The sequence below is a fragment of the Heteronotia binoei genome, chromosome 9, assembly GCF_032191835.1.
Source record: "Heteronotia binoei isolate CCM8104 ecotype False Entrance Well chromosome 9, APGP_CSIRO_Hbin_v1, whole genome shotgun sequence".
Classification (NCBI taxonomy): domain Eukaryota; kingdom Metazoa; phylum Chordata; class Lepidosauria; order Squamata; family Gekkonidae; genus Heteronotia; species Heteronotia binoei.
Genome location: NC_083231.1, coordinates 108,313,737 through 108,327,472, shown reverse-complemented (window position 1 = coordinate 108,327,472; position 13,736 = coordinate 108,313,737). Strand labels below are relative to the sequence as shown.

The following is a 13,736-nucleotide window of genomic DNA, read 5'->3' as shown; positions in this document are numbered from 1 at the left end:
GAGACGGTGGCTTGTCCAAAGCAAGAGTGTCGTCAAAGACTTCCTAGTTCATGCACCCTGAATTAGCCCAGCTCTGAGTAGTGACTGCCCTCATTCTTATCTCTCCTTCCAGCTTGCGGCGATTCGTGCCTGAGCTGTGATTCAGGGGCTGCTTGTACCTCCTGCAGGGACCCATCCAAAGTCTTGCTGTTTGGCGAATGCCGGTATGACAGCTGCGCTCCTCAATATTACCTGGACTTCTCTTCCAAGACCTGCAAAGGTGAGAGCAAAAAATCTATATTTGCTTATGCCAAATCATAGCAACATAAAGTGGCGTGGTTTACATGTCAACTTTGGAGTGGTCTTTTCATGTTCTTTTCATCCACAACCAACCACCCCATTTTTTCACCTTGAATTTTCCTGCATATTGTCTGTGGTGTCATGGGAATGAAGAATTAGGGTTGCCAATCTCCCGGTGGTAGATAAGCCAGTTTGGTGTAGTGGTTAAGTGTGTGGATTCTTATCTGGGAGAAAACCTGGTTTGATTCCCTACTCCTCCACTTGCAGCTGCTGGAATGGCCTTGGGTTAGCCATAGCTCTTCCAGAGCTGTCCTTGAAAGGGCAGCTTCTGGGAGAGCTCTCTCAGCTTCACCCACCTCACAGGGTGTCTGTTGTGGGGGGGGGAAGATAAAGGGGATTGTGACTACTCTGAGATTCGGAGTGGAGGGCGGGGTATAAATCCAATATCTTCTTTTTCTTCTTCAAGGCAAAGCCTCCATGTACAATAGTCTAAGCACAACATTCTTTCCGCTTTACAGTTCTTCAAAATATTTTATATTCAGAAAAGTTCCAGTGTACAAGTCCATACAAAGTTCTCGCAAAATGACATGGAACAAGCTGGATTTGTTGGTTCCCCGCTGCACTTGTTCCGTGTATTTTTGTAAGAATTTTGCTAATTGTGAATGAACTTTCTTGAATATAAAACACTTTGAAGAATTGTAAACTGGATAGAATGTTGTGCTTAAGCTATTGTACATGGAGGCTACGCAGAGGCCAGGAATGGCAAACTGCTTCTGTTCAGCTCTTGCCTTGAAACCCTTACAGAGTCACCATAATCTGGCCACGACTTGACACCACTTTCCCCCATGGCTGCCAGGTGTGGTATTCTGAACACTACAATGCATTGTCTATCACAGCTTGCCACCCTCTCCTCTTCCTCCAGCTCCTTCCCACAAACCCACCTCACAGGGTGTCTGTTGTGGGGGAAGAAGATAAAGGAGATTGTAAGCCGCTCTGAGACTCTGTGTGATTCAGAGAGAAGGGCGGGGTATAAATCTGCAGTCTTCTCCTTCTCCTCCTTCTTCTCCTTCTCCTCCTTCTTCTCCTCCTCCTTTTCCGCCTTCCTCTTCTTCTTCCTCTTCCTTTATTCCTACTATTCCTGCAACACCCGAGAATTGCTTTACTGGCCCATCCATCGCGGTTTGTCTTCCTCAGTCTCATCTTTGCTCCTTTACAGTCAGTGCCTGTCTTACCTGTCTGCTGTAGTATTGAGGCACTCTAGGGTAAAGACCTTGGCGCAGCTCCATGCCATACCTCATCTAGCATGCCATTAGCGCTAAATAAACCCTTCGCCCCGTTCATAATAAGACTGTCTTTTCCTATAGCTCTCACCCGCCTATCCCAAGAGACACCCGGCGGCTGCCTAGAGCTGCGGGCTCTCCTCTTCCCCGTTAACTTTGTTCCTCTTCCTTCCTGGAAATTCATTTCGACTGTGGGAGCAATGTCACCTTCATCATCAATCCGGCCAGCTTAATTAGCAGCCCTCGTGGGAAATCCCAGACATCTTAGTGCGTGGAAGAGATTTATGATTTCGCTGTGGCAGAATAGACCCCTGAGCGATGGGTACTCACGCTCAGTGTTAGCAGATAGTGGCCACAAGCTCCTAGAGGAGACAGTGTGTTTTGACTGCTCGGCTGGACTTCTCACGGCAAAAAAACATCAGCCTGTGCCTCTGTTTAACATAACTGCGAAATGTGACACCCCAGAGAAAAATTCCTGTTATTCTAAGATCTCTCCTTAGACTTCCTTGTCTTTCTTTTTTCGCTATCTCACATCTGTTCTGCTGTTCTCCCTTTGCCCTTCAGCGCATCTGCAGCAAGTCGGCTGTACGGTGTGTGTTAAAACAGACGATATCTCCATTGTAATTTTTTTTTTTTAAATTCAATGATCTAGAGTGTGACTGGAGCTGTAATGCCTGCAGCGGTCCCCGGAGTACCGACTGCTTGCAATGCATGGAGGGATACGTTCTCCACGATGGCGACTGCGTCAAACAATGCCCATTGGCATTCTACAAGGAATCTGACACGTGCCAAAGTAAGTCTTGTGTGATGGTGCTTCCTGCAGGATGCCATGTGACTTCCTGTTTTTGCTTGAAGGGCACAAGCCAGAAATCGCCAGTGTGGGGTGCTGCTATCGGGTGTTCACCAGGGTTTTTTTTGAGCAGGAATGCAGTTCCAATTGGCTTGGCATCAGGGGCGTGGCCTCATATGCAAATCATTAGCCCCTTCCTGCAAATGAGTTCCTGCTGGGCCCTTTCTACAAAAACAAGGCCTGTGTGAAACAATGGTGATGGCAGGGGGAATGGCCCAAGGGTGGAATTCTAGCAATTCTAGCATTTCACATTTCTGGGATCCAAGATCACTGCAGATGGTGACTGTAGCCATGAAATTAAAGAGATGTTTGCTGCTTCGGAGGACAGCTACGGCGAACCTGGGCAGTATAATAAAAAGTAGAGACATCACCCTGCCAACAAAAGTCCGTGTAGTCAAAGCGATGGTATTCCCAGTAGTCACGTATGGCTCTGAGAGCTGGACCATAAGGAAGGCTGAGCGCAGCAGAATAGATGCTTTTGAGATGTGGTGCTGGAGAAGACTCTTGAGAGTCCCTTGGACTGCAAGAAGATCAAATTAGACAGTTCTAAGGCAAATCGACCCAGACTGTTCCCTGGAAGGTCATTTGCTGAAGCTGAAGCTCAAATACTTTGGCCACCAAATGAGAAGGGAGCACTCCCTGGAGAAGATCCTGATGCTGGGAAAGGCAGAAGGGAAAAGAAGAAGGGGACGGCAAAAGATGAGATGGGTGGACAACATTTCTGATGTAACAAACAGAATTTGAGCAGACTTCGGAGGATGGTGGAAGACAGGAGGGCCTGGCGTGACTTTGTCCATAGGGTCGCAAAGAGTTGGACTCGACTGTGCGACTGAACAACAACAAATATCTCTGATGTAGCCAATCCTCCAAGAGCTTACAAAAAAGAGCCTTGTAAACTCTTGGAGGACTGGCTGCATCAGGGGTGTGTGGTCTCATATGCAAAGGAGCTCCTGCTAGAATTCCATCCCTGTGTCTAATCTACCAGCTATTTAACCCTGTATAGAATTATATGGTGCCCTGGACATTAAGTGCCTTTGAGAAAGGGTGACATGCAAAGGTTATGCATGGGTAAATCTTGTGTATCATATAGAGGATGATGCAGAATTGTTTTCTGTTGCCCCAGAAGGTAGGGCCAGAACCAGTGGGTTGAAATTAAATCAAAAGAGTTTCTGGCTTAACATTAGGAAGAACTTCCTGACAGAGCAGTTCCTCAGTGAAACAGGCTTCCTTGGGAGGTGGTGGGCTCTCCTTTTTTGGAGGTTTTTAAACAGAGGCTAGATGGCCATCTGACAGCTGTGAATTTAGGGGGAGGTATTTGTGAGTTTCCTGCATTGTGCAGGGGGTTGGACCCTGGAGGTCCCTTCCAACTCTATGATTCTATGTATGTTTAGACCTAGGAAAATTGATTTCTGCATATTTTGTCTTCATATTTTTAAAGAATGTGATGCCCGCTGTCTTCAGTGCCATGCCCCTGGTGAATGCAACCGCTGTGAACCCCCGTTCCTTCTCTTGGATTCGCAGTGTGTCATGGAATGTGGGAAGTCCTACTTTGCAGACCATGGAGAGCAGAGATGCACAGGTGAATGAAATGCATCAGTGAAATAGAGTTTCATAAAACTGTGATCAGACAAGAGTGGATAGAGAGGAACTTCTGTCTCTTTTCACCCCATCCCACACCTTGTATAGTACTTAAAATTCAGGGCCTGCCAAGTAAATTGGCTGGAAGTATATGAACATATGAAACTGCCTTCTACTGAATCAGACCCTGGGTCCATCGAAGTCAGTATCATCTACTCAGACTGGCAGCGGCTCTCCAGGGTCTCAAGCTGAGGTTTTGCAGACTTATTTGCCTGGACCCTTTTTAGTTGGAGATGCCGGGGATTGAACCTGGGACCTTCTGCTTACGAAGCAGATGCTCTACTACTGAGCCACCATCTCAGTTTGCCATGACCTGGATGGTCCAGGCTAGCCTTTTCTCATCATATCTTGGATACTAAGCAGTGTCAGCCTTGCTTAGTATTTCAATGGAAGACCTCTAAGGAAGTCTGGGGTTACTATGCAAAGGCAGGCCATGGCAAACTACCTCTGAACATCTTTTCCTTGAAAACCCTCCAGGGTTGCCATAAGTCAGCTGTGACTTGATGGCCCTTTCCTCCACTAGATGGAGAGTAGATGATTGAAATAACAGATGTCTCATCCGATGTTCCCTCTAAGCTGCAGAGCCTTGTGAGCAAAAATTGTACTCTGTGAGCTACCGGCATTAAAGTTGTGAGCTACTGTATAAATTAGTTTGCTCTGGGGCCATTAAGGCAAAATTGTGTGAGCCGGAGACTAAAAAACAGTGAGTTGGCTCACACTAACACAGCTTAGAGGGAACACTGATCTCATCTAATTTTTATTCTGCCCTTCTGTGAACCTGATACTCTTCTCTTCCCAGATTTTTTTTTTTTGTATTTTCATATTTTGTGTGTGTGTGTGTCTGCACCTGGAAAACATGTCGACCTCTGGTGACTGTCCCCTACTGGGGGCCTGGAGGATATTCAGGGAGGTGTCTGATTAAAGCCTGCCCTCACCTTGAGAACCAGTTTGGTGCAGTGGTTAAGTGTGCAGATTCTTATCTGGGAGAACCGGGTTTGATTCCCCACTCCTCCACTTGCAACTGCTGGAATGGCCTTGGGTCAGCCATAGCTCTGGCAGAGGTTGTCCTTGAAAGGGCAGCTGCTGTGAGAGCCCTCTCAGCCCCACCCACCTCACAGGGTATCTGTTGTGGGGGAGGAAGGTAAAGGAGATTGTGAGCCGCTCTGAGACTCTTCAGAGTGGAGGGCGGGACATAAATCCAATATCTTCATCTACCTCACAGGGTGTCTGTTGTGGGGGAGGAAGGTAAAGGAGATTGTGAGCTGTGTCCTTGAAAGGGCAGCTGCTGTGAGAGCCCTCTCAGCCCCTCCCACCTCACAGGGTGTCTGTTGTGGGGGGAGAAGATATAGGAGATTGAAAGTCTCTGATTCAGAGAGAAGGGTGGGGTATAAATCTGCAGTTTTCTTCTTCTCCTCCTCCTCCTCCTGACTGGGTATTTCAAGGACAGCCCCCCCATGCAAGTACTAATCACAGTCAGCCCTATTTAGCTTCTGAGATCTGATGAGATTGGGCTTGCCTGGGCTATCCAGGTCAGGGCTCCTCCTCCTCCCAGATTCTCATCTGACATTCTAACCGTTGCACCACACTTCTTCACACAAGCCTTAATTCCTATGGAAGTCTTCCATATGTTGCCTTTATGGGCTTCTCAAACACTTGTACCTTTCCGTATTTAGCATGGAGACCCATTTTATTCCTGACAACAGCAACCACTCAGCGTGTAGAAGCCAGGCAGATGTCAAAATTCCTGGAACGTAATGTTCTTAAACATTGTATATGTGACGCTTTCTATGTGCATACATGGAGTTGCTTCCTCTACTGCAGTGGTGGGGAACCTCTGAAGATCACTTGGGGTGGCCCTCGGGGATTGCTGGGTCGAACCAAGCCATGTGGCAGCCTCCCTGGCCAGCAAGGATCGTGGGGTCCAGCCGCACTGTGCAGCAGCCTCCCAGGACCAGGCAGGGATCACAGGGCCCAGATGTACTGTGCGGCAGCCTCCCTGGGGCCTGGCTGGCCGGCCAGAATTGCTGCAGGGCCTGGAAAAGTTACAGCCGCAGTTCAGTTTGCGCTTGGTTATCCCAGATGGTGTGGCCTAATATGCTAATGAGTGTGTGACCTAATATGCAAATATTAGGGGGTGTGGTCTATGTAACTGAGTTCCTGCTGGGCTTTTTCTACAAAAAACCCCTGGATCCATGCATTTGCCTAAGGCAGCGGGCCGGGTGTGTGCGCGTGCCAGATTAGGCTCTCCCCACATGACTTCAAATAGAAAAACAATTATTTGTATTAATTTTGCTGGCCTGAATCGTTCTCCCTTAGTGGAGAACTGTTTTTTTTAGGTTGATAATTTTTTATGGCCCGCGAATGATGTTATAAATATCCATATGGCCCTTGGCATAAAAAAGGTTCCCCACCCCTGCTCTACTGAAGTTGAGAAAAGAAGTGAGCAGTGACTCGTGAAAGCTCCTTTCCTGCCACAAATGTTGCTGGTCTTTAAGGTGCCACTGGATTCTTACTCTTCTTTACGCCTACAGCCAGACTAACACGGCTACCCATCTTGAAGTGGAGTGAGAAACTGGACAGTGGACTTCTGTCTGTGCAAATGAACCTCTGTGTGGTCACACAGATTGGGGTGACATTTGTGAAGTTCCTGCACTGTGCAGGGGATTTGACTAGATGGTCCTGGAGTTCCTTTCGTGTCTAAACTCTTACATTGTCAACAACAAAGAAAGTAAGAGCAATGGTAGTGGAAAGTGCCTTCAAGTCGCATCTGATATATGAGGACGCCATAGGGTTTTCAAGGCAAGAGATGTTTGCCATTGCCTGCCTCTGTGCAGCATATTGTTCGAACTCTCTGTCTGAGGCAGTTATGCTCTGTATTCTTGGTGCTTGGGGTGTGTGTGTGTGTGTGCGGTGGCACAGTGGGAGGGCTTCTAGTATCCTGGCCCCACTGACAGACCTCCTGATGGCACCTGGTTTTTTTGGCCACTGTGTGACACAGAGTGTTGGACCGGATGGGCCATTAGCCTGATCCAACATGGCTTCTCTTATGTTCTTCTGTGACACAGAGCGTTGGACCGGATGGGCCATTGGCCTGATCCAGCATGGCTTCTCTTCTGTTCTTCTGTGACACAGAGTTTTGGACCAGATGGGCCATTAGCCTGATCCAACATGGCTTCTCTTCTGTTCTTCTGTGACACAGAGTGTTGGACTGGATGGGCCATTGGCCTGATCCAACATGGCTTCTCTTCTGTTCTTCTGTGACACAGAGTGTTGGACTGGATGGGCCATTGGCCTGATCCAACATGGCTTCTCTTATGTTCTTATGTGACACAGAGCGTTGAACTGGATGGGCCATTGGCCTGATCCAACATGGCTTCTCTTCTGTTCTTCTGTGACACAGAGTGTTGGATTGGATGGGCCATTAGCCTGATCCAACATGGCTTCTCTTATGTTCTTATGACCCTGGGCTTCTTTAGTGGTCTCCCATCGAAATACTAAGCATGGCCCACTCTTCTTAGCTTCCATGATCTGATGAGATCATACTAGCCTGGGCCATCCGGGTCAGAGCAAAGTGGCAACAACAGGTGCCTTATTTCCTAAGTCCAGAGAATGCCATTAATGCGCTTGGTCTTCCTCTCAAGAACTGTCCTTTCCCTTTTCTCGCTAGCTTGCCCTGAAGGATGCCTGGAGTGTGATGGAGCCAGCCAGTGCCGAGTGTGTGATGCTACCACGTTTCTGCAGGAGGGACGTTGTGTTGCGGACTGCGGCCATGGTTTCTACAGCCATCCTCAGAAGAAAGAGTGTGAAGGTGAGTATCTTCCAGAGCCCTGTGTGCCTAGGCATCAGCCATGGAGCTGCCCCATGGAAGTTTTATTTTCACTTTGTGAGCTATTTGCTCTGTGAGCAGCCCCGTGGCACAGCGTGGTAAAACTGCAGTACTACAGTCCAAGCTCTCTGCTCACGACCTGAGTTCGATCCCGGTGGAAGCTGGTTCAGGTAGCCGGCTCAAGGTCGACTCAGCCATCCATCCTTCCGAGGTGGGTAAAATGAATACCCAGCTTGCTGAGGGTAAAGCCTGGATGACTGGGGGAGGCAATGGCAAACCACCCTGTAAAAAGTCTGCCGTGAAAACGTCGTGATGCGATGTCACCCCAGAGTCAGAAACGACTGGTGCTTGCCCAGGGGGCTACCTTTTTACTTTTGCCACCTGCTACAGACCTTTTCAGCCACTGTTTGCCGCACTGTAGTCCTAGAGTGCTTTTTGAAAAAAACGGATAATTGCTCTAGTGTCCAATTACTGATTTTAAAGGGCAGACTCAAGGAAGCTCTTCACTGCAGATATTTAGATGCTGGAACTACTGGCCGTGGACACAGTCGAACGATGCTGTCTGATTACCGGAAACCAGACCTTGAAAAGTATCTGAACCAAAAGTTTCTCTTTTTAAAAGTGGTTTCAACTTTTAATTCCTTTTACAAGCAGAAAAAAACAACAAACAGGGGATCACAGTTCATAATAGAAGAAATACAAACAAACAAACACTGTGGTATGCTGGCTAACACATTTAGTAAAACTTTCATCAAGAGTACTTTTATCAAGAGCAAACGTTTGTCGCATATTAACGAAGATCCGGTATAATAAAGGAGAATCACGGAAAGGTTGACCGCAGGAAAAAAACGTGACAAAATAACGAAAACAATGTAACAAAATTCAGAAAACATTGCAGCATTTTTTTTTAATTGTGGTTTGCACACCGTTCATTCTGTTACCAAGTTAACTGGGGGAAACAATCCATTACATTCACAACCTAACCACATACATAATACTTCACAGAAAATACACCTAACCACATACATAATACTTCACAGAAAATTGTTTCATCAAAAAAAGGGCTTGTGCTTGTGTAATAAAGTGCCATAACTTATATCATAGTCCAAGCTCTTGGAGGACTGGCTACATCAGGGAGGTGCGGACTAATATGCAAAGGAGTTCCTGCTACAAAAAAAAAGCCCTCTGAAGACCTATCCTTATTTCGGTAGCATCAACGTTTTTACTGCATTTGCACGTCCTAATGAAGATGATTGAATGTCTCCCACATTCTCTTTTGGTGCATGGATCACATAAAGTTTGCTCTTGGCACGTATCTCTGTAAAGCCAGTGACTTGGTGTCGTGGTTAAGAGCGGTGGACTCTAATCTGGAGAAGGGGGTTTGATTCCCCACATCTCCACAGGAAGCCCGCTGGGTGATCTTGGGCCAGTGCCAGTTCTCTCAGAACTCTCTGTGAACCCCACCTACTTCACAAAGTGCCTGTTGTGGGGAGGGGAGGGGAGGGGAAGGGAAGGGGACTGAGATTCCTTGCGGTAGAGAAAAGTGGAATGTAAAAACCAGCTCTTCTTCAGGGGATGTCGAACTGCATACATAGAAATGAAAAATACTAAATTATTTTTTGTTTGTTTGTTCTTGTGAGAGATCCTATGGCTGCTAACAGATCAGCACTTCGGGCCGACCCATAGACACCTCAGAAGGCGCTCAAAAAAACCCGTCCGCACAGCAACATCTGTTGGCCGTTCTAATCCCGTACTCACCCTGTCCTCTGAGCCGATCCACTCGCCTCAAAAAGGCACCATGTCAAAAGTGGTGCCTTTTCACTGGGGCGCCTCTGAGGCGGCTCCCAGCTGTCTGGAAGGCTGGGAAGCACCTGAAGAGCGCCTGGGGACGCGTGAGTGTTTCAGATGCTCCCCAGGCACCCGTGGCCTGCCCCTTTTTCAAGTGCCCTCTGGAAGCTCTGGGATGCTCAATTTCTGACTGGCTTTATTTGGGGCAGCCTCAAGCCGCCCCAAACCGGCCGTCTGATATCATCCGAAGACTCCCTCCTGCTAAGAGCCAGTTTGATGTAGTGATTAAGTGCACGGACTCTTATCTGGAAGAACCAGGTTTGATCCCCACTCCTCCATTTACACCTGCTGATGTGCCCTTGGGTCAGCCACAAGTTCTCATAGAGCTGTTCCTCTCAAGAGCGCTTTCTGTCAGAGCTCTGTCAGACCCACTACTTCACAGGGTGTCTGTTGTGGGGAGGGGAAGGGAAAGGAGATTTTTTAAGCCACTCTGAGATTTCTTCGGGTAATGAAGGGCAAGGTATAAATCCAATCTCTTCTTCTTCTCTTCTAAGTAGGGAAACCTTCCCGCTAATTGTACAAAACTTTCCTCCAGAACAAGATTCCTTCCACTAGGGAAAAACATCTCGCTTAGAAGAAGAAAGTTATAGAATCCAATCCCCATTACTTTAATGTGCTTCCTACCTTTCAGAAGTTTGTTTTAAAGGCTGCAGATAATGAGAACACACAGACAAGACCAAGTAAAACAATATTTTAAAAAACGTTCCACCCTTTGGGGGAATTCACTTCTCAGAACATTTCATAAATCCCATGCAGAGTTTTATTTCACCAAGCTAGGCTCTGAAACTATCTAAGAGCTGAATGCAAAAGAATGTAATAGCAGAATACAAAAAGAAAAAGAAATCTTATGGCAGTAGTTTTAAAAAAACTATAGCTGTTTATAGTCTAAAACAGTCTTTCCTTTTTTGCTTTCTATGTATAATTAGAGAGCAGTAAAAACTGCTGCTACCCTGCAAGCTAAGCTAGAATGCAGATAGCATGTAAATGTAAGAAAGCTATTCAGTTTGAGAATGCAAAGCCATCAAAAGAATGTCACTATTATGTGGTTATGTCAGTTCTGGGTTGCCCCAGAAGTGACATCACCAGTGCCAGTAACATTACAATGTCACTGTTAGCAGGGCTTTGTTTGTAGTAGGAACTCCTTTGCATATTAGGCCACACACCCCTGATGTAGCCAATCCTCCAAGAGAAGAAGAAGAAGACTGCAGATTTATACCCTGCCCTTCTCTCTGATCAGAGTCTCAGAACGGCTTACAATCTCTTTTATCTTCCTCCCGCACAACAGACACCCTGTGAGGTGGGTGGGGCTGAGAGAGCTCTCCCAGAAGCTGCCCTTTCAAGGACAGCTCTGTGAGAGCTATGGCTAACCCAAGGACATTCCAGCAGCTGAAAGTGGAGGAATGGGGAATCAAACCTGGTTCTCCCAGATAAGAGTCCGCACACCTAAGCACTACACCAAACTGACTTACAGTAAAGCTTACACCAAAACTTACAGTAGGCCCTGTAAGAAGAGCCTTGTAAGCTCTTGGAGGATTGGCTACATCAGGGGTGTGTGGCCTAATATGCAAAGGAGTTCCTGTTTCAAAAAAAAGCCCTGGTTAAGTGACTCTCCCACAAAGTTGGTTGACAGCCTTGGTTTGATTCCCCACTCCTCATGAAACCTACTGGGTGACCTTGGGCCAATCACAGTTCTCTCAGAACTTTCTCCTCCCCACCTGCCTCACAAGGTGCCTGTTGTGGGAAGGGGAACAGAATGTGATTGTAAGCCACTTTGAGACTCCTTAAGGTAGAGAAAAGTGGGATATAAAAACCTACCCTTCTTCCTCTTCTCCTCGCTCTAGAGCAGAAGTTGCCACCTTTTTCATTATTGAGAGTGGCTTCTGAGTAACAAAGAAAAATATTCCAAGCTCATCTCTCCCCTTTTACCCTGGCATGTTACCAAGTTTTCTTCCATCCTAGAAACAGAATGTGCGCTTGGAAAAGCACCAAAGATGCAGCTCAGAGAAAAATCCTATAAAATCAAAGGTTTTTTTTTTAAACCTAGAGCAGATTTTTTTTTTTTTGCAATCTTTTCCTAGGTCTCAAGCTACTCAGCTACAGCCAGTGAGCCTAATACCAGTCATTCACAAACCACCCTGGGCCCTGATCTAGGGACTGCCTAGATATTGGACTTGGTCTGCTTTTGACCCTCATCTGACTCTTGGGACAACCCAGGCACTGCTTGGTTTGGTTTTGTGGCTTGTGCCCCGATCCCTCTTGATGAAAGTTTCCGGGTTGATGACGATCCTGGCACTTTTCTCGCCCTCTTGACGAAAGTTTCCGGGTTGCCAATCCCCAGTTAGGGGCAGGGGATCCCCCAGTTTGTAGGCCCCCCCCCTGCTTCAGGGTCATCAGAAAGCGGGGGAGGGGGAGGGAAAAGTCTGCTGGGAACTCCTATGGAGACCAGTTTCCTTCCAACCTGCATCGTTTTTCCTGATCTGAAGCGGACCCCAGGGAGTTGCTGTTTTCACCATTATGAGAAACTTACTTGTAGCCACCAGTAGATGCAAATTGCCCCAGTGTCGCTGGGGCCTTTTCAGATCTGGAAAATATCAGGGGGGAAGCATAAGGCCCCTTTTCCCCACATAATGTTATTCTGCTTTGAATCATCATGCCTGGGAGCTGAGTTCCAACTAGGGTTGCCAATCCCCAGGTGGGGGCAGGGGATTCCCCAGTTTGGAGCCCCTCCCCTTGCTTCAGAGTCATCAGAAAGCAGGGGGGGGGATTTCTGCTAGGCACTCCATTATATTCTATGGAGATCAATTCCCACAGGGTATAATGGAGAATCGATCCATGGGTATCTGGGTCTTGGGGGGGGGGGTTGTTTTTTGAGGTAGAGGCAACGATTGTTCAGCATAGCATCCAGTGCCTCTTCTCGAAACACCCTCCAAGTTTCAAAACGATTGGACCAGGAAGTCCAATTCTATGAGTCCCAGTGCCAGATTAAACCCTGTGCAGGCCCTTAGGCAGTCAAAATCCTGGGGGCCCCTTCACAAATTATATCAGAGTTGGAGCATCTGTCCTGCTACCCGTGGCCCTTACTGCAGCCTGCGGGCACCTTCTCAAAAGCCCCTTTAACAAAGCCATGGGGGAGAAGTAGAGAGCGGCAAACTTGGAAACAGCCGCATGAGGCAAGTCGGGCAAAGAGCAGCTCAGTTGCTGGCTGCGTGTGCAGGCTGGGAGGGCTGCAAGCAGGGGGGAAATGGGAGAGGGGGGAAGCTGGCCCAGGGCCCCTAAAGGCGTGGGGGCCCATAGGGCAGTGCCTATGTTGCCTAATTGTTAATCCAGCCCTGATGAGCCCCAAAAGAAAGATTTAGAGTTTAATCATGCTTGTCACACTCTTGCTCCTGGCTCCTCCCTCAAAGTCTCCCAACTCCATCCCCAAAGTCCCCAGATATTTCTTGAGTCAGACCCGGCAACCCTCAGAAGTCTGCATCATTATATTAATTGAGCATTGTTTCTCTTGCTTTGTTTTAGTGATCATGCGTGCTCCTGTGCTCAGGGCAAACGGCTCGCTCCAGGTGGGGATCGGTGGGGTGAAGCCGCTCGACGTTTCCATCATGGAGCTGCAGGGCCTCGACGGGCAGAGAGAGGAGCTGCTGTTTCACGTGGCAAGCTCTCCCACCAACGGCAGGCTGCTGACGGTGGCCACTGGGCAAGAGACGGAACTGAACGAGGGCGACCGTTTCACCTGGGAGGACGTGAAGGAGCAGCGGGTTCTCTTTGTGCACGACAAGGAGAAATCCAGGTGATTCTAGTTTGCGGGGTCTTTAAAAAACACTTCCTCTGGCTGTGAATATAAGGGTGCTGGTGGAGGGCACAAAACTGGCCCAAATTCTTTGCAGGCTCCCCTTGACAGATATGCAGTAATTAATTGATTTAACCCCACCCAAGGAAGTTGTTTCCCTTTTTTTCTGGGGTCATGAAGAGAAGTTCAGAAAGATTAGGCTGTAGAGCAGGGGTGGCCAAACTTGCT

At 47.7% G+C, this 13,736-nt stretch overlaps 1 protein-coding gene and 1 non-coding gene across 2 annotated transcripts in view; one reads left to right on the top strand and one right to left on the bottom strand.

The window, feature by feature from the left end:
* The window catches only part of FRAS1 (Fraser extracellular matrix complex subunit 1), a 523,356-nt gene that overhangs the window by 338,304 nt on the left and 171,316 nt on the right, over positions 1-13,736 (top strand). The window contains 5 exon segments of the mRNA XM_060247149.1: positions 113-259; positions 2,212-2,352; positions 3,848-3,988; positions 7,715-7,855; positions 13,238-13,508. Coding sequence (XP_060103132.1) covers positions 113-259; positions 2,212-2,352; positions 3,848-3,988; positions 7,715-7,855; positions 13,238-13,508 — 841 coding nt within the window.
* Positions 4,276-4,342, bottom strand: TRNAT-CGU (transfer RNA threonine (anticodon CGU)). The gene has a single exon. It is a non-coding gene; the product is annotated as a tRNA-Thr (tRNA).